Genomic DNA, 20,946 nt, shown 5'->3' on the forward strand with positions numbered 1-20,946 from the left:
TTATAACTTCTAAGTATTTACAAACTTTTATTAGTAACCTTTCTACATATCTGGTCACATGACATGACATTTATAATACATTTAAAATTTTATGTATAATACATTATGATACATTAACTGATGCAACTTACTTTACTCTCTCCTATTTTGAGTGCAATTTGCGTAAAGTTTTTTTAGATCGATATTAATAGTAGAAGGTTCATACATATAGTGGTCATTTATTACAGTTGATGTTTTGGTATAACTTCTATAGATTTTCATAGTATTCATTTTTTTCTTTTTTAGTTCTTCTTTCTTTTGTAAATGATAACTGCATTGGATGGCGATTATACAGTGTAAGAGATTATGAGATAAGATGTATTTTATTTTATTTTTTAGGAATTGCTCGCAGCAGAACCCCTTCAGCCAGTAGCATGGCACAGGAGAGCCCAGATGTGCACTTAGGGGAGCGTGTATTGGTGGTGGGACAAAGGACGGGTGTTGTACGATATTACGGCAAGACCAGTTTTGCTCCAGGTATGACACTATTGCCTTTCTAACAACCTCCTGCAGTATAAGATAACTCTGGAAAGTGCGCTATGGATCAGGGTTAATTGCACATTTAGCCAATGTACTTGGATCCCTCTCCTTTATGTAGCCTCTAGATGAATTAAAGCCATATTTCAGTAGCAGCATAAATGTTCCAAGATGTCTAATATCACACAATGTAGAGAGAAACATTTTATAAATGAGTAAAAGGCCAGCCACTCATATTCGCTTAATGCACACTTTACCTGTCATTCTGCTGGGATTTTATGTCCGCTACTCTGTTAGGTCTTTAAGTTGAATGCAGCAGTTTTCAAATGTATACCGTATAAAGGTTATTCACTTAATGGGAGTGGGGCTCAGCACTTCTTCAGCAAGTTGCTGTATTTACAGCTTTATGAAGTACACTAGATTTTTTTGCAGGATTTCATTGTGTTTCAGGCCTCTTCTTTTGCTTTGTTTTGGGGGTCAGATTATACAGATGAAAACTGGAGTGTCAAAAAAAAGTATATAAATTAATACATTGTTAAGTCATTACAATTTCTTTGTAAGTAGCATGTTAGTTTGTCTTTGGGTCAGAAAGCCTATATGTGACCCTGGACCATAAAACCAGCCATAGAGGTCATTTTTTTTAAAAATTGAGATTCATACATCATCTGAACGCTAAATAAATAAGCTTTCCATCGATGTATGGTTTGTTAGGATAGGACAACTATTTGAAAATCTGGAATCTGAAGTAGCAAAAAAGTCTCTTTTGTGTTTATTATTGAGGTCAGGTGCTTTCCGAAATATTCAAAATGTTTTAAGTCTGTCTGGCTGGTCTGGCTAGTGAAGGAGCATGGCCTCCCACAGACTGGTAAACAGACAAGAAACATGATTTAATATTGTTTGTGGTTGTGAATGTGAATGAACCGTAGTCAGGATTCAGGTGCAGTTGTGCTTCAATGATGAGTTATCACTTTATGGCCACTGTGGATCGAGACACATGGGTTTTAATGCTTGAAGCTAGGCAAACAACTCAATATACTGTTTATTCTTCTTGGAAAGTTCAATTTTCTTTATTGATTTGTATTTTATTGAATAAGCCACTGTGTCATTGGTCACATAACTTGACATATCACTGTATTAACTGCTGTGACTTATGTATTTTTTTTTTTACATTTACATTTAAATTTATCCGCAAAGTTAAATACATGAAACTGGCTAAATGCATGCTACTGGTTCATGTTCTGGGAATCTAGAGTAGCTGAACTACTGGCATAAAAAGCTTAAACACGTTCGCTCAGGTCTCATAATTAATGACCGCTGAGTGCTGTTGAACTCAGCTCTGAGGTTTGTGCGGAGAGCACTTTCATGTATCAGGCAGTGCAGCAATTTCATCAAACCAAAAGCTAAACAACAGATTTAGAGAGAAGTCTGGGATAATTTACTTTGGCAGGTATTATATTGGCTAGATGTGCATAATGTTCAATTACACGTACAGGAGGGACTGTAACAAAATATATTATGCAAAAGATACAAACATGTATCATATTATTTAAATAAAGTAAACTGACGAATCAGAACTTTTCAGAAATTTTTGATGTCTTGCTAACAGCTTTGCATGCTGTCTCGCGTTCTCAAATGCATGCATTCTCACAGCCAGTTTCAGGGTGCCACCTGGGATGCTTTTTCAACAATTTTGAAGGACTTTCCATGTATACTGGGTGTTTGTTAGATGCTTTTCCTTGACTATCCCGTCCAACTTGTCTATTTCATAATTAAATTAATCAGTTTTAGTTTTGTAAAAACATGAATACAGACTTTTAAACATCTATGAATTTTCGCGCATTTAAACAGAGGTAAATTAGCATTAACTAGCATTATTAAATGCTGTAGAATTGTTCATTGTTAGTTCAAATGATATAATCATATAATCTAATGTTTTAATTATTAATCAAATATTACTGAATATACACATTTTCTGAATATACAGTTTCAGAATCTGCAAAATGTTAATTAAAAAAGAAGAGGGATCATACCACATGCATGTTATTGTTTATTTAGTACTGACCTAAATAAGATATTTTACATAAAATATGTTTACATATAGTCCACAAGAGAAAACAATAGTTGAATTTATAAAAATGACCTGGTTCAAAAGTTTACATCCCCTTGATTCTTAATACTGTTCTTACCTTTTTTTTTTTTTTTTTTTGGTAGTGATAGTTGTTCATGAGTCCCTTGTTTGTCCTAAACAGTTAAACTGCCTGCTGCTATTCAGAAAAATCCTTCAGGTCCCACAAATTCTTTGGTTTTCCAGCACCCTTGCCAACAATGACTGTTTGATTTTGAGATCCATCTCTTTTCACACTGAGGACAACTGATATGTGGACTCATATGCAACTCCAGAAGAAAAAACATGCATGAAAACTTTTTGAATTTGAAGATCAGGGTAAATTTAACTTATTATGTCTTCTGGGAAACATCTAAGTATCTTCTGTAGCCTCCGAAGGGCAGTACTAAATAAAAAAAATATGATATTTAGTAGGGTTGGGTATTGTGACCAATTCGGCGATTCGATTCTTATTTTTATGGTTTCGATTCGATATCGATTAGCTATCAATATTTCATTTAAAATGTTAGTTTTGCAGACATGGGATCCATATTTTGATATAAATGCTGGTAACTGAAACTCTCCTACTTAAGTTTATTACTGAAATACACATCTACATTAATAATAGGGTGCACACAGTTTATTTTAAACAACTTTTATTTTCAATGAACACTGTAACAAGAAGTCATAAATATGTGCATCCATTGTACACCATGTAAACAAACTGCAAAATGCACATTACTGTAAAAAAATAAAAAGACTAAATGTGCAACAGTGAAATCTATTAAGAACTTCAAACATGTTTAAGAAATAAAACATTTTTCTAAATTCAAAACGTTCAAAACAGGCCCATCATAAAACCCTTGTCTGCGTATACAAAACATTCTAACTGTCCATAAAACAGTTCTTAACTACAGCCTAATCATTTTTGATCACCAGATTTTCTGCAAAAAAAGCAGCTGATGGTGACACCTTCAGGACGAGAGGTGAATATTCATATCCTCTTACGTGAAGCACGCGCATTATCCCTGAATCGATATTGTTGCGTTAAACTGAAGATCGATTAAAATCGGAGAATCGATATTTTTTACCCAGCCCTAATATTTAGGTAAGACAAGAAAAATTTACACATCCATTCTGTTCAAAAGTTTTCAGAATGTTTATGAATTCTACTATTATTTTCTCTTGTGGACTATATGTAAACATATTTTATGCAAAATATCGTATTCAGGTCAGTACTAAACAAACAATAACATGCATTTTGTATGATCTCTTTTATGTTGGTAAAATAATTTTGCAGATTCTAAAGGGGATGTCTTTGTTGATGTCTTCTTTTGACCTCAACTGTACAAATATTCCTTTAAAGTCCTAAAATTGCTCATCTCATATGGGCATATATCAATTCTGAGAAAATTAATCTCCAACAATTCAAATAAATAATTAGAATGTGTTTTTTTTTTTTTTTTTTTTTTTTTTTTTTTTTTTTTAATCTTTATGAATACTATTTATGAACACAATGAGGGGAAAAAATTAGTTGATTCCCTGCTGATTTTGTATTTTTGCCCACTGGCAAAGAAATTATCAGTCTATAATTTTAATGGTACGTTTATTTGAACAGTGAGGGACAGAATAACGACAAAAGAATCCAGAAAAACGCATTTTAAAAAATGTATAAATTGATTAGCATTTTAATGAGTGAAATAAGTATTCACAAATCATGACTTAGTACTTGGTGGCAAAAGCTTTGTTGGCAGTCACAGAGGTCAGATGTTTCTTGTAGTTGTGCCACAGTTATTTTGTGTTTCTTCCATTTGCGACTAATCGCACCAACTGTTGTCACCTTCTCACCAAGCTGCTTGGTGATGGTCTTGTAGCCCATTCCAGCCTTGTGTACGTCTACAATCTTGTCCCTGACATCCTTGAACAGCTTTATGATTGATTGATTGCTTCTGTGGACAGGTGTCTTTTATACAGGTAACAAACTGAGATTAGGAGCACTTCCTTTAAGAGAGTGCTCCCAATCTCAGCTCATCACCTGTATAAAAGACACCTGGGAGCCAGATACCTTGCTGATTGATAGGGGATCAAATACTTATTTCACTCAAATTTTTATTTTAAAATTCAAATCAATGTATAACTTAAAAAAAAAAAAAAAAAAATTCTGAGTTATATTAATAGTTAGTGTTCTTGGCATGAATAGGCCTTAAAGAGACTATACAAACATATAACAATATATAACAATATATATAACAATCATAATTTAAAAATCAATTCAATTCAATTAAAAAATTTAATTAATCATAATTTACATAATTTACTTTTTATTGTTGTTATTCTGTCTCTTACTGTTAAAATAAACCAACCTTTAAAATCATAGACTGATAACTTCTTTGTCAGTGGGCACACATACAAAATCTTTTTTTTTTTCCCCTCACTATAAATATAAATAACTTACAATTGTGCAATACACAATGCCTGAAAAATCCAGCTAAATTTCAGTGAAACAATGTGATTTTTTCATAAAATGGTGAGTCTGTGTTACAAGCTGCTTTACATAAAAAAAAACAATATCATCATTATTATTAAATTATACTATCACAAATCAATTACATTTCAGACATATGGCACTGTAAGCCTTCCCTCCACTTCTAAGTGTGACCATCATTACGCTTCTATAATGAAACACATAAAGCACATGTTGTGAAGCTTAATGACTTTTTGAACTGAACTCTGGTTCAGCATGGGTCGATAGTCACTCATGAAGACTTTGGACTTGTTGAATAATGTCCAAAGCCTCCTGAACATTGGATTTTTTCATTAGATTTTTAAAAAGTTTGCTCCTGTAGAAGAACCTTAAGTGCCCTCATTTGGAAGTAAAGTTTCAAAGACAGTAATGACTTACTATTCATGTTTCTAGAAAAAGAACATGAATCTTATCTGCCTTACCCATGCAGTTTTATTGATGGGGTACTGAAAGCTCTAAGGTGAAATCCATCTTCCTCTCAATGTGCCCTTTTCATCTGCTATTCGTACATTCGTAGAATAACGCTCGCCCTGTGCTTTGTGCTTTGTTTACTAAAAAGCAACTGTTTGTTTGTCCTTGCATCACAAAGCATTACAAAGCTTTTGGAAGGAATAACTGGATTTACTCAAATCGCAGGATTTGGTATTCGTTTGTTTAGGCTTGAGCTGTACTGAGAGATGACAGATTGGAGATTGTTTACCCAAGCTCAGGTCGGCACGAAAATCGCTACATTTCTCAAAATGTGTCTGCTTGTACAATGTGTGTGTGCGTTTGTGTCCCTGACAGGATTTTGGTTGGGGATTGAGTTGGACAAGCCGAGCGGAAAGAATGACGGATCAGTTGGAGGAGTACGATACTTCAGCTGTCCTCCGAAACACGGAGTCTTCGCCCCGCCCTCACGAGTTCAGAGGCAAGTGTGCCATGGAGAATTTGTGGCCATAATCACATCTTAACTGAGTCTTATTTCTGGTGTCTTGCTGACTTTAACTCTGATTATTTCTAGCCGACTGTGTCTTTGATTGTTGGACAGACATTTCGACCTTTCTGTACAGAAGCATTAATAAGATTGTGCATCGACATTTGCAAGTCATTTCTGCATGAGGGACATAACAGCCCCCACAGAAAATAACCGCCCTGCCCTTGTCCTCATAAGACATTTAAAATTACATCCCAAGCTGGGATCTAAGATAAAACTACAGGACGTTGTTGGCATAATCAGCTTTTTTTTAGACATATCAGCACTATATAAATTTGCTGTGCTGTCTTTTTTATTTTATTTTTTGCAAGAAACACACTTTTAGCTTTCTAATTTAACTGTTAGGTGCCAATTAGTTCTATTAATATTAAAGACTATTTTCGCAGGCCATTTTAGCAATCAGCTACAACCACCAACAACATGCTAGCAAGCATAAATCATGCTAAAAAACTGCTCAGAATACCTTAAAAACCACATAGAAATTCCTATGCACACCTAGCATTGGGATGGCAAGTTTTACATGCAGAAGAGTGAGTCACATTTTCTTCATAAAACATAGGTTATATTTGATTTTTTATATTTAACGGGAAGATGTTAGGAAAGGAATTACTTCCCTTTTACTTTCTTTTGATTAAAATCAAGCCTCTTTTTTAACTCAATTTATTTTTCTTCATTTGTCAGTCTTCCATTACAGCGCTAATCCTTCCCATCACGAGCGATCTGCCCTCCATTTGTCCCTCTGTACCTTTTACGTCTTTATTCCCCTGCTGGTTATTCAACGAATGATCAATGTTCGTATCTTCTCCATCTGTCATGAATCATATATTCTTAATTCAGAATCATTCACCTATGCCATTCTCCTCTCTTTCTTTCCCATCGTATTTCTGTAAAGTGCCTGACTGACTGATAAGCACATTGTTACAGAAGCTTTCTTTCATTCGGTCTTCTTAATTAACCCTCAGGGCAGCCAAAGCTTAACCAAGAGTGATTCCAAACTACTTTTTTCATTTTGTCAGAGGCATTTTATGGACACTATTTACTGTTTAATGCATGTTCCTGGTCTTAAAGCAAGTTGAGGTCATCTAAATAAAAAAGTGCCATGCCAAGAACACTAACTATTAATATAACTATAACAATAACTACATTAGCATCCACATAGGCACACAATAACGTTCTGTTTATTATAATAAGCACAGGTTGTAGTTATTTTGCGTGCTTTTTTAAATGCTCAAACATTTTAAAGTTGGTGCATTCTAACTTGCTGTCAATGCTTTTATTATTCATCAAATGGAAAAGGGAAAAAAATGTTTTGAAAGTGATTCAAATGATATTGGTCCTCTGCACTATTATTATTATAGTTTATACTCCTATACTCATGGAATTAGAATGATTATTAAAACTTCTGAGAACTTCTATTAAAACTAATTGTTATAGTTTTTGCTGTCGAAGTGAATGGGCCTTTAATGTGCATAATTCATCAGTGCATTTTATTCTAAAGTAAAACTTCCTTTTCAGCTCACGCCATCTTGGCTGTGGAGTGGAGAATGTGTTGTTAACTAATGACTGACAGTTATTGTAGTTTAATGCTACTGTTGTGGTCAGTGCAGCATTTCTAATACTGTGTCTCTGTAAATGTTAGTTAACAAAGGAATAATAGCAAATAATGGTAAATGGTTAAAGTGTCTATAAACATTTTGTTTAAACATTATAGTCATTTACTATAGTCTATAATTATAAATAGCCTTAAATCCGGATCATTTTTGAAGCGCTTCAAACATAGGACTATTACGTATAGTAAAACATTAATTTCAAATTTTCATACTTTAAATTGTAAACATTCCAGAGTAGTTCTCCATGCTCAAGTAGACCTTCAGCCTCCACATCCCCTTAAAAAAAGCCTCCTTGAAGGCTGCTGGCAGTTTTCAGGAGAGGAGAAGTCTTCAACAATTACTGCAAACTCATATTTAAGTCTGGCACTGTTCTGGTATGGAACGACCACGATTCACGATCCAATCAGTTCCCAGTAGACTATTTCACTCTGAAATGCATCACATTATGGAAGTAATATGGGTTTTGAGTGCTATTTCATGTTGACTTCAAAAATGTTATTTCAAAGATTTTACCTGTCCATTGGAGAATCATTCTGGTGCTTTTTTCTGTCCTAACGTGTAAAGGTTTGTGATTTTGCTACTGCTACATATTTACATGTCAAATTGTTTATGACAATTTTGACAAGCATTTGTCAAAATAAACCCATGTGACTGTCAGTATTTTGAAGTGATAAATTTGTTGTTTGACAGCTAACAGAGTATACGCAAGGGTAAAATAATGTGTCTTGACAGTTTTCTGGCAGAGCATCAGTTGTAAAAGTGCAGTGGAAGAAGTAATACTGAACATTCACTTTGTTTTAACTAGCAGGATTCATGGCTCAGTGGACTGCCTGTCAGAGCTGTCCTCGTCTCGGATGAACTATTCCTTCACAGGTGAGCCATTCTGGTTGTCTGCTGTCTGATTCCCTCTTCTCTGTCAAATCTTTTAAGACTGAAGACAGTTTAGACATTCCTTTTTCATATAAAACTATAGATTTTTAGATATTTGGTCACTTTGCAGTGGATGTCTGTGTTTGTTTTAATAAGGAATTCGACGCACTCTCAGCAGTTCCTCAGCCATAGCCACGCAGAGAGAACCAAGCCGCAAAAGTCAAGCTAACAGGTGGGAGTTATGTTTGAGATGTGTTATAATTTTCTGACCTCATTTTCATGATTGATTTTTGCAATAATTGGCAATGTCAGATGCAGGATATTTAGGTTATATTAGACCATAATCTAAAGCCCATTTTTGAGATAACATTTATTAAAATTAAATCCATATCTCAAGAATTTTAAAACAGGCACTTTCTGACTTTCTTTCTCAGCTAGATTTAAATAAAATAAGGCAAAAAATTTAACTGATGTACCAACTAATATACATACTAATACATATTAAACAAAACAAAAAACTAATATATTAACTAATATTAAAAAAAATTACTAATATGTAAGCAGGCAAAATGTATGCATTAATTGGTATTATTAGTGATGCACTAAAATGAATTTTTACATACATTTCGGAACTGAAATTAAAGTTTTCATTGTTTTCAATGAATCAGTTGAATTAATTTAACAATTAACATTAGTATTATTTATATTTAAAAACATATATTGCACATAAGGCAGTTTTTCTATAAGCGTTTTAGTGATGGAATTATTAGTGTTTTGTTGTTTTGTTTTTTGTTTTTAAATAGAAGCTTATTTCCACTATAAAATAATAATAAAAAAACATAAATAAATCTCACAATTCTGTTGTTATAAATGGTGGAAATTTAAGAAAAAGTCTCTTTTTTTCAACATTTTGAGATATAAAACTTGCAGCTACGAGTTATAAAGTTTTACTTTATAACTTCCAATTGAGAAAAACTTTAGATCTCACAGTTCTGACTGATTTTTCTGAATTGAGAGTTTATAATTGACTTATAACACGCAATTGCAAGTTTTTATCATGCAAAAGTGACATTAAAACAAAAAGTCAGAGGAAAGGGGGAAAAAGTCAGAATTGCAAGATAAAAAGTTGCAATTACCTTTTTTATTTTCATTCAGTGTTGGTTTTTACTCCAATTCATTATTTACCTATACTCTTTTAAACAATGGAATTTAAACATTTTACAAAATATATACACAAATATACATTTTAAGTAGTTTACAAGCTATTTTACAGACATCTTTCAGCGGTTGAAACTAGGGCTGTCACTATCGATTATTTTGGTAATCGAGTAATCTGTCAATTATTCTAACGATTAATCAAGTAATAGTAATAGACCTAAGTTAACAATAGCCTTTAAAATTACTTAAGTACATATGTAATAGCAATGAGGCAATAATAATTAGTTTAAATAAAGTATCAAAAGCAAGTAGTCATATGGTTTTATTGAACAAAACTGTTTAAATACATAATGTATTATAAACAGTAAGGTTAAGGTACATTATGCATTATAACAAATGCCTGCAGAAGGTGCCAATGGCCTGACGATTGTTTTTTTTTTTACATTCACAGACGCACGTAAAAAAAAACCTACACGCATGTAATTAATTAAAGCGCGTATTTTAAACCTGCCTCGCAGATATATATTTAATTGAATCGTAGCGTTTGTAAATTTTTTATAGCATTATGCGTTATTATCATTTTAAATGGGTTTAATATGTGGAACGTGCTATTTCCGGTATTTTGCAGATTACTCGACACGGCAAAAATGCAGTCGAGGATTTTTTTAAATCAAATACTCAAATAGAATTGAGGAATCGTTACAGCCCTAGTTGAAACACTGAGCGATTATGTCAGACATGATACATTTCAGCAAGTTACGTCTTTCAACATACTTTCTGATGTTCATTCATGTTTATTTCATGCTGTAACTAGTAGTAAAGAGACAGTTTTGTGTGCTACATGCTTGTACTGAGGCGCCACACCATTAAAGAGCACCAAAACCACATTTTTTGTTTGAATTTTATTATAAAATGTAGAGCTGTGCAATTAATTGAAATTCAGTTTCGATTTTGATTTCAGCTTCAAACGATCATGAAAATACATTAATCGAGGTAAAATCATTATTGCGCCCTATACTGCCCCCTTTCCAGTGATGTGCTTTCGCTCCTCCCTAAAAGCCTAATTTCACATGCAAATCAGCAAAATCATGTAACGTAACTTTTCCTAAAACGGGACATGCTTGATTTATTATTGTTTCTTTGATGTTGTGTTTTTAAAAGCACAAAATAAAACTGTTCTGTGTATGTGCTAAGAGTCGGAGCAGAACACGGACATGTAAAGTTATCTTTTAGCTCAAGGTGCGCGCCTAAACAGTCAAGTACACACAACAAAATTGGTAATTATTTATGTAAACCCTTGTCAGTCATGTCTTAAATGATCATCAACAGTTGTAAAAGAAAATATGTGTGTAACAGTAAATTGGATCCGTGTGGCTCTTAAAGCGGCAACAAATAATATTCCTTCTGCCATCTCTGTGCTTAATATTAATAAAACGTAAAAATACTAAGAGAAAAATTGCTCACTGCTCTTTTTAGTTTTAAAAAGAAACGAAGCATGTTTAATTCTTACACTGAAGAGGCTGTTCTATTTTACATTCAAATAATAACATTCAATTTCTGTAGTAGGCTGTTAGACGTCATTATTACACGGCTCTTTGGAATGCTTGATTCTGATTGGTCAGTTGAGACATTTGCAGGTTCGTTCTTTTCAAATAATCACCGCTCCAAAGTAATAACGCATAGCCGGTACTACTTGTATGTTTAAAATCCCTCCGTGCCAACAGAGATTACCGTTTGGCGCCATCTTGTGACAAACACTGGACAACCACAATTAACAATGGAAAATTTCGACATTAATTTATTTAAATTGTCTTACTAACTTACATAGTTTGAATGTTAGTCACGTGGTACTATATCGTTTCGCGGAAGGATAAATATGCCAATAAAAGATTTAAAATTCATATTCATGTCCAGTTTTTTTCCTTATGTGGCAAGTAGCCGTGTAATAAGCGGGATAAGCGGGATAATGTACAGGCAGCCTGTAGTTATCGCGAAATAAGCCCCTTCAGTGTGATACAAGAATCAAGTGATCACACTGTCGGGGCTTATTTCTGCGATAACTACCGGCTGCCTGTACATTATCCCTTACTTAGACTTGAAAGTATTCAGTTTTTTTTCCCAAATAATCAAGCCATAATCAAGCAGCCCTAATAAAGCCATAATCAAGCAGCCCTAATAAAAATAACAAAATTTAAAAGCTCAGACTGCGTTTCAAAAGCAACAAACCATATTGCGATTATTGAATAGTAGTGTTTGGTAAAGTTTGTATGCATCAAATGAAAGCAGTTTGGACAGCTTGAAAGATCTTGATTTATCAAAATAAAGATTGATTTAAAAATTTTAAATTGATATTGTCAGTCTAGCCCTAGCATCCACTTGTCCACAACTTATCTACGTTGCTGTACGAATGTCACATAATTTAGGTGCATCAGTAGTATTAATTATTTCCTTGTATACCATTCTCAAACTCTCTTTGTCTTCTGTTGTCGCCTCTCAGGAACCGTTCCAGTAATTTGCGACGACGCTGGAGCACAGTCAGCGCTGGCTGGGGTACATCAAGGGCAAACAGCAGCGCTGGCCCCGGGCCTAACAGAGTGGGTGGCACCACCAGTTCCTCTGGCTCAGATGGCACTGTCAAACTCCACCTGGGCATGCAGGTCTTGCTAATTAGTGCCAATGAGATGGGCACCATCCGCTATATTGGCACAGCTGACTTTGCCCCTGGCCTCTGGCTGGGCCTCGAGCTGCGAAGCCCGAAAGGAAAAAACGATGGTTCTGTGGGCAGCCGACGCTACTTCAGCTGTCGACCTGGCCATGGGGTTCTGGTGCGACCCAGCAGGGTCACGTATCGTGGTATCAATGGAGCCAAGCTGGTGGAGGAAAGCAGCTGAGACGGCCACACTCAGAAACATGGGCTTCCCATCTCTCCACCCATCTGGCTTTCGGTTTATTTTGTTTCCATGGATTTATTTTGACATTTCAGCCAACCTGAGGAGACATTTCTTTCTAACTGCACTAAGACTCGTACGTTCACAGCTGATAAACTGTTTACTCAATTTTCTAAACTTACTAAATACGTGTGGGAGCAAATATTCCATGCTTCTTCTGAGGTTTTAATTTTAGCTGGAGGTTTGAATTCTGAATTCTAGATGCTTCTGACGAAGTAAACAGTAGCAGTCTCTGAGCACTTTAATAAATGTGGGTGAAGACAATGACTTGAATGACAGCATTAAAGAAGTTCAGACAATTTAATAACTTCAAAAACTGTGATTATATCAGCTCCTCAAATCCCTTCAGATGTTCTCAAAAGAGCTAAGCATCACTTAGAGTTAGTCTACTCTTGTTGGAAGGTGTGAGTCCCTTCAGAACATGGCACTTATACGTTCAGAAACTTGCAATCTTTCATCTTGATGCGAGAGCAGTTACGATTAAATAATAAGCACTTTAATATTATCATAATCCAAAAGAGATCTAATCAGCTCAGAGAATCAAAACTTGATTGTACTTGATTGTTCCACAGATGATGTAGCAGTTGTTTCTGCTGTCAGACTTAATCAGGTTTTTGTTTTGCCTGTAGTAAAGAACTGTTCTTGACTGAAAGATCCATAATAGAAACTTATTCAAAGATGATAAATCAGGACCTGAAGATCTACCATTAATTTTCGGTTTAAATCCACATCAGAAGCGTGTTTGTGAATGTTTTTGTTTTTTGTGGTTTAGTCTGTAATAACAAATCAAGCAATTAAGTAACTCCATTATAATGAACCAATTAGTATTATCGTATTTATAGGCCAAGAGGCAAATATTTCCATATTTATATTAGATCATAAAAATAATTAATGAGAAGAGACTGACATAATAATCTGGATATAATTGTTTTATCTTTTTTCCCCCAAAGGCAACTGTTCTTATTTTATTTTCCCATTTGTTTTTATTTAATTGAGGTTTAACTTGTTGATTTGCTTGTTTTCCATTCCAGTAATTTTAAATTCCTTTCCAAATTTTTTATTTAACTAAGTCTAGGATGAGTTTACAGTCGGTGTAAATGCAGGAATTATAGATTAATGATTCGTCAGTGATCATTTTGCACTAATGAGGAAATCATGAAAAGACATTGCTTGTGACATTTACGTGAAAAGAAATACATGAGGGTTAAAAATGGCAAGAAAACCAATAAGTGGAAATGGTTATAAAATGAGACAATTTCCAATGGAAGTTGGAGTCTTATTGCACATTTCAGCCTGTTTCCACAGGGGTGTTTTGTACTGTCTGTGCATTATCTGCTAAGTGTTGGGTGTATATTTTGTGTGAATTAAAATGTAGTATTTTAGTAGTAACTTAAATCTGAATTATTAAATGTAATGCACAAAGAATGTTTGTCAAACTTTCCGATTACAATAAAGAGTTCTACTATTTTATGCTGTTTTTTTTTTTTCTGCCTCACCTTCACCCATCCCACATCATGTCAGGATTTCATTCATAAATACTATTTATAATGTAAGTTTACACAGTCATTCAATGTAGAACCTGCTTACAAAGTGTGAGGTTTAGTAGATATATGAAGTCAGTTCCCATCAAGTTTACACAGATGTAGTTCATAACATTAAATATTTTTGTGATCCATGTTGGATTTTTTTTAACTGTAAGGAATTCATCAATCAGAGTAAGTAAATAATTAAAAGGGTAAAATTCAGTGCCATTAGATTGACAATCACCTTAAGATTAATCCAAAATTAATTTTAATGAGTGAAGTAAGTATCTGATCCCCTATCAATCAACAAGATTTCTGGCTCCCGGGTGTCTTTTATACAAGTAACGAGCTGAGATTGGAAGCAATTGGAAGCACTCTCTTAAAGGGAGTACTCTTCATCTCAGTTTGCTACCTGTATAAAAGACACCTATCCACAGAAGCAATTACTCAATCAGATTTAAAACTCTCCACCATGGCCAAGACCAAAGAGCTGTCCAAGGATTTCAGGGACACAAGGCTACAATGGGCTACAAGACCATCGCCAAGCAGTTTGGTGAGAAGGTGACAACAGTTGATGAGATTATTCGCAAATGGAAGAAACTCAAAATAACTGTCAGTCTCCCTCAGAGTCTGAAGCTCTATGCAAGATCTCACCTCGTGGAGTTTCAATGATCATGAACGGTTAGGAATCAGCCCAGAACTACACAGGAGAATCTTGTCAATGATCTCAAGGCAGCTGGGACCATAGTCGCCAAGAAAACTATTAGTAACGCACTGCGCCATGGAGGACTAAACTCCTGCAATGCCTGCAAGGTCCCCCTGCTCAAGAATGTGCAGGCCTGTCTTGAAGTTTGCCAATGAACATCTGAATGATTCAGAGGAGAACTGGGTGAAAGCACTGTGGTCAGATGAGACCAGAATCAAGCTCTTTGGCATCAACTCAACTCGCCGTGTTTGGAGGAGGAAAACTGCCTATGACCCCAAGAACACCATCCACATCGTCAAACAGGGGACACAGGACAACTGCACCGCATCGAAGGAACAATGGATGGGGCCATGTACCGTCAAATCTTGGGTGAGAACCTTCTTCTCTCAGCCAGGGCATTAAAATGGGTCGTGGATGGGTATTCCAGCATGACAATGACCAAAAACACACATCCAAGGCAACAATGGAGTGTCTTAAGAAGAAGCACTTAAGATTAAGTGATTTCTCAGTCCTCGGGCACGGACAGAACGACAGCGCGCAAGTGAGTACTTAAATACTGTATGTTAATAGGCAATTGTTGCGTTTGCTACTGCTAGATAAGACGTTCTTGCTTATATCTATTTTATACTTCTGTAGTTATCTATATCTCTGCCTATATATATATATATATATATATATATATATATATATATATATATATCCATATGTATATGTAGACTTGGATTAATTCGTTGGTGATAGTACATTTTTACGCGGGTCTAGACGGACTGTTGTAGTTTGTTTACATAGATATTGTATTTATCTGGATTAATTCAACTGTATTTACATTAAATTACTCTCAGAAAGCAGTTATTCGTTCTGGTGCTTTGTATTGCTAGCATTTTTTGGTGTTAAAGTATAGTTTTGATTGCACTTAATCAAATTAGACTACTGAGCCACTGCCAAGGGAAGCTTTTGTTCTCACGTGGTTCCCTTTCCTGAGCGCGCTTAGATGTGCTAAGTGCGTTCAATCTTAGTTTCGATTTGAGCCATTTGAGCCATTTGCGTACGATCTATTTGGGCTGACTCAGCAGAGGGGGAGTACCCAGCTGTTTTCACTGAACAGTCATTTGGTGGTGTATTTAACTGCATCATAGCAGCTGACGCTGAAGCGTCAGCGGAAGCGTTCAGCCTCCTCGTGTGAAATCCGACAAGGGTAAAGACAGCGACTTGTCCTGCGCGACTTAGCCGAGCAACGCAGCCGACAACGCACTTCGGTATTCTTTTCCTTCATCTCACTCCTACTTCTGCCCTCCTCTATCATGTGTTTCCAATTCATTCCGGTGCACTCTACACATCGCGCTAACATCAAACGCACACGTCGACGCAATCTTTCTAATCTGCATCCTATTCACACCTCTTCCACTGAAACTTTCTCTTTGACTGTTGGCCTCTGGAACTGTCAGTCAGCTGTCAACAAATCTGACTTCATTTCTGCCTTTTCTTTGCAATCTGGCCTGAGCATCCTAGGTTTGACTGAGACCTGGATTCGTCCAGAAAACTCAGCAACCCCAGCCGCTCTGTCTAATAACTTTTCCTTCTCCCACACCCCTCGTTACACTGGAAAGGGCGGCGGTACTGGACTGCTCATTTCTAACAACTGGAAATACTCAACCCATTCTCCTCTTGGCAATTATAACTCATTCGAATGTCATTCAGTGACTATAACAACTCCCATCAAACTCCATGTTGTAGTAATTTATCGTCCTCCTACTCAACTTGGCATTTTCCTAGAAGAGCTGGATGTGCTACTATCCTCATTTCCAGAGGATGGCACCCCATTTCTAGTCTTTGGAGACTTTAACATTCACCCTGACAAACCCTATGCGACTGACTTCCATACACTCCTAGCTTCATTTGATCTCAAACGCACTATCACTACACACACTCATAAATCTGGAAACCAACTTGATCTCATTTATACACGTAACTGTACTACAGATAACATAGCAGTCAAACCCTTACACATCTCTGACCACTTCTTCATTACATTCGACCTACATCAAGTTACCTGTGCACCACCAACCCCTCTACCTGTTACTTTTAGACGAAACCTACGCTCTCTCTCAACTTCCCGCCTTTCGTCTTTAGTATCCTCCTCTCTTCCCTCTCAAACCCACTTCTCATCCCTGGATACTAATACAGCAACGGACACCCTGTGCTCGACTCTCACGACTTGTCTAGATGATATCTGCCCTCTCTCCTCCAGGCCAGCACGGGCTGCTCCCTCAAACCCTTGGTTATCCGAGGTTCTTCGTGAGCAGCGCTCCAAACTTAGGGCAGCTGAGAGGAAATGGCACAAATCTAAGGATCCGTCTGACTTGAGTATGTATCAGTCTCTGCTGTCATCATTCTCTACCCAAGTCCACACTGCCAAATCTTCATACTTCCACAATAAGATCAACAATGCTCCAGACACACGAAACCTCTTCAAAACTTTCAATTCACTGCTTTGCCCCCCTCCACCACCTCCCACCACTACTATAACAGCTGAGGACTTCGCCACATTCTTCACAGACAAAACTGCATCTATCAGCAATCAGTTCTCAGCTCCACACATACAGGAACTAAAATTGATCTCACCCGCATCTGGAACTCCCCTCTTCTCCTTCAGTCCCCACTCTGAGGCTGAAGTTAGCAAACTTCTCCTCTCCAGCCATCCGACGACATGTCCTTTAGATCCTATCCCCTCGCACTTTCTCCAAGAAATCGCTCCCACAATCCTACCGGCGCTCACACACATCATCAACTCATCTCTTCTCACAGGCACCTTCCCTACTACATTTAAGCAGGCCCGGGTAACCCCACTGCTCAAAAAACCCACTCTAAACACTTCACTTGTAGACAACTACAGACCTGTCTCTCTCCTTCCATTCATAGCAAAAACGCTGGAACGAACTGTTTTCAACCAGCTATCTTCATTTCTTGTGCAGAACAATCTATTGGATACCAACCAGTCAGGCTTCAGGAGTGGCCATTCAACTGAGACTGCTCTACTGTCTGTCACTGAAGCCTTACGGATTGCAAAAGCTGATTCCAAATCATCGGTTCTCATTTTGCTGGACCTATCTGCTGCTTTCGACACAGTGAATCATCAGATCCTTTTGTCCACCCTCTCATCGCTGGGCATCACAGGAACTTCACTTCACTGGTTCAAATCCTACCTCACTGATAGGTCTTTCAGGGTGGCCTGGGGTGGTGAGGTATCCAAAACTCAACAACTGGTTACTGGGGTTCCTCAGGGATCAGTTCTTGGACCCCTCCTCTTCTCCATATACACTACATCTCTAGGCCCCATCATACAAGCACATGGCTTCTCCTACCATTGCTATGCTGATGACACACAGCTCTATCTCTCATTCAAACCAGATGATCCATCGGTAGCTGCACGAATCTCAGGCTGCCTGGCGGATATCTCTGCATGGATGAAGGAACACCATCTCCAACTCAATCTAGCAAAGACTGAGCTCCTTGTTTTCCCTGCCACGCCGACTCTACAACATGACTTCTCAATCCAGTTAGGTTCATCAACAGTTACCCCTTCAATTTCAGCCAGAAATCTTGGTGTAATGTTTGATGACCAATTGACTTTTAAAGACCACATAGCTAAAACTGCTCGATCTTGCAGGTTTGCACTGCACAACATCAGAAAGATCAGGCCCTTCCTAACAGAGCACGCTGCACAACTCCTCGTCCAGGCCCTGGTCATTTCCAGGCTGGACTACTGCAATGCTCTACTAGCTGGTCTTCCAGCATGTACAATCAGGCCTCTACAAATGATTCAGAATGCAGCAGCACGCCTGGTCTTCAATGAACCAAAAAAGGCCCATGTCACACCTCTCTTCATATCCCTTCACTGGCTACCAGTGGCGGCTCGCATTAAGTTCAAGACACTGATGCTGGCATATAGGACAGCCACCGGCTCATCACCTGCATACCTACGTTCACTACTACGAATTTACACTCCCTCTAGATCTCTGAGATCCTCTAATGAAAGACGCCTCGTTGTACCACCACAGAGAGGCATGAAATCACTTTCCAGAACATTCTCGTTCAATAGTCCTGCCTGGTGGAATGACCTTCCCTCCCATATCCGGAATGCACATTCCCTAACTGCCTTCAAGCGATTTCTGAAAACCCATCTCTTTCGACAATATTTGACTCAATAATAAAAAAAAAAAAAAAATAAAAAAAAAAAAACCTTCTCTCTTTTCTTGATCTTCCCTTTCTATCCAGTACTTATCTAACAATGCCGATATATGGTATTTTTGAGCACTTCCTAGGTTGACCTGCCTCCTTAGGACGAATCACTTGTTGCATCCCCAATTGTAAGTCGCTTTGGATAAAAGCGTCTGCTAAATGAATAAATGTAATGTAATGTAAATGTAACTTAATCCCATAGGCAATCTGTGGAGGGAGCTGAAGATTCAAGTTGCTAAACGTCAGCCTCAAAAATTTAATGACTTGGAGAGGATCTGCAAAGAGGAGTGGCACAAAATCCCTCCTGAGATGTGTGCAAACCTGGTGACCAACTACAAGAGGCGTTTGACCTCTGTGTTTGCCAGCAAGGGTTTTGCCACCAAGTCATGTTTTGTTAAGGGGTCAGATACTTATTTCACTCATTAAAATGCAAATCAATTTACAACTTTTTTAAAATGTGTTTTTCTGGATTTGCTGGATTTGTTGTTATTCTGTCTCTTACTGCTCAAATAAACCATCAAAATTATAGACTGATCAATTCTTTGTCAATGGGCAAACTTACAAAAACAGCAGAGGATCAAATAATTTTTTCCCTCCATGTATTTACACATTTATTTAGGAATTAATTATTTATACTGTACAAGCAGTTTGTTGACTCGTGAGTCAGCATGTTCAATATAAAGATCCTCTTTGTGCACTTACGATGTTTTATTTTTTGAAAATGGACACAACTCTAGTAAATTCATTTACATAAATTCATACTGCCATTTAATAACCACTTAATGAAGTAAAAGGTCAACCCTTATTCAGGTCAAGAACCATCCACTAACCCTGCATGATGCAATAGGCTTAAGGCGACAAGCTATTCACACTGAAAGTAAAACTAAATGACATGACAATTTCAGTTCATCAGAAAACATGAGAAGCATCATTTTGGACCAATGAGATTTCATGATTGGCCGTGCTACCCACCATGGTGCTGCAGAAATAAAAACTAGGCTTTCGACAAAATATCTAATTGCTTGCCGTGGCTGGTTAGCAAAATATTAGGATTTGGTAAGAGTATCACATTGTAACTAGGGGTGGCCATCTGCTCCATGTTTACTTGATATCGTAAATTCAAGCGAATGCTCTGTGAAGTGGTCTGTCATATTTATGGAAACAGCTTGAGATGATTTGTGACATACTGAATTAGTATCTATTTGAAAATGGGTGGACTGTGGCCATGAAAGGACCCACATTGTCAGCATGAAAGCTTAGGTATGCCATGATATTCACACTGGCTAAAATGTTTTTAATAGGCCTAATTTATGAGAGGGGCACATTCCCAAGACATTTGACAGAATGGATCAATGGGTTCCTGCTGTTTATGCCAGATTCTGATCCTGGCATCTGCATGTCAAAGCAGAAATTAAGATTCATCAGACCATTCGTCAATGTTCAATTATTCAGTGTGGTGGTTCTGTGCCCTCTGTGACCTTGAATGATAAGAAGAAACTCTATCACAATGTCCTGCTGCTCAAGCCCATCGGCTTTAAAGGGTTGATATACTACGCAGTCAGGGATGACCTTCTTCACCTCAGTTTTGTAAAGACTGTTATTTTGTTTATTTGTGATCTTTCTACTGTATCAGATTGAACAGATAAGGTCATTCTCATCAAAGGCAAATCTTATGGTCCAAAATAAATGCCACTCACAGATTTTTTTTTCTCTGTAATCTGTACTTTATCTACAGAATACATGAGAAAATATATTTATTTTTCCAGCAGACC

At 36.8% G+C, this 20,946-nt stretch overlaps 2 protein-coding genes across 2 annotated transcripts in view; both read left to right on the forward strand.

Moving 5' to 3' along the window:
- LOC141296028 (CAP-Gly domain-containing linker protein 4) overlaps nucleotides 1-14,176 on the forward strand; it is an 81,802-nt gene extending 67,626 nt beyond the window's left edge. The window contains exons 11-15 of the mRNA XM_073827309.1: nucleotides 379-516; nucleotides 5,931-6,054; nucleotides 8,539-8,603; nucleotides 8,757-8,832; nucleotides 12,256-14,176. Of these exons, the coding sequence (XP_073683410.1) occupies nucleotides 379-516; nucleotides 5,931-6,054; nucleotides 8,539-8,603; nucleotides 8,757-8,832; nucleotides 12,256-12,649 (797 nt within the window). The 3' untranslated portion in view covers nucleotides 12,650-14,176. The remainder of the gene's footprint in view (nucleotides 1-378; nucleotides 517-5,930; nucleotides 6,055-8,538; nucleotides 8,604-8,756; nucleotides 8,833-12,255) is intronic.
- A 2,060-nt stretch (nucleotides 14,177-16,236) lies between these two features.
- On the forward strand, nucleotides 16,237-19,143 carry LOC141295383 (uncharacterized). The gene has a single exon (XM_073826590.1). The coding sequence runs from the start codon at nucleotides 16,237-16,239 to the stop codon at nucleotides 19,141-19,143; it is 2,907 nt and encodes a 968-aa protein (XP_073682691.1).
- Nucleotides 19,144-20,946: the final 1,803 nt, after the last annotated feature.

This window comes from Garra rufa, chromosome 21 (genome assembly GCF_049309525.1).
Source record: "Garra rufa chromosome 21, GarRuf1.0, whole genome shotgun sequence".
Classification (NCBI taxonomy): Eukaryota; Metazoa; Chordata; class Actinopteri; order Cypriniformes; family Cyprinidae; genus Garra; species Garra rufa.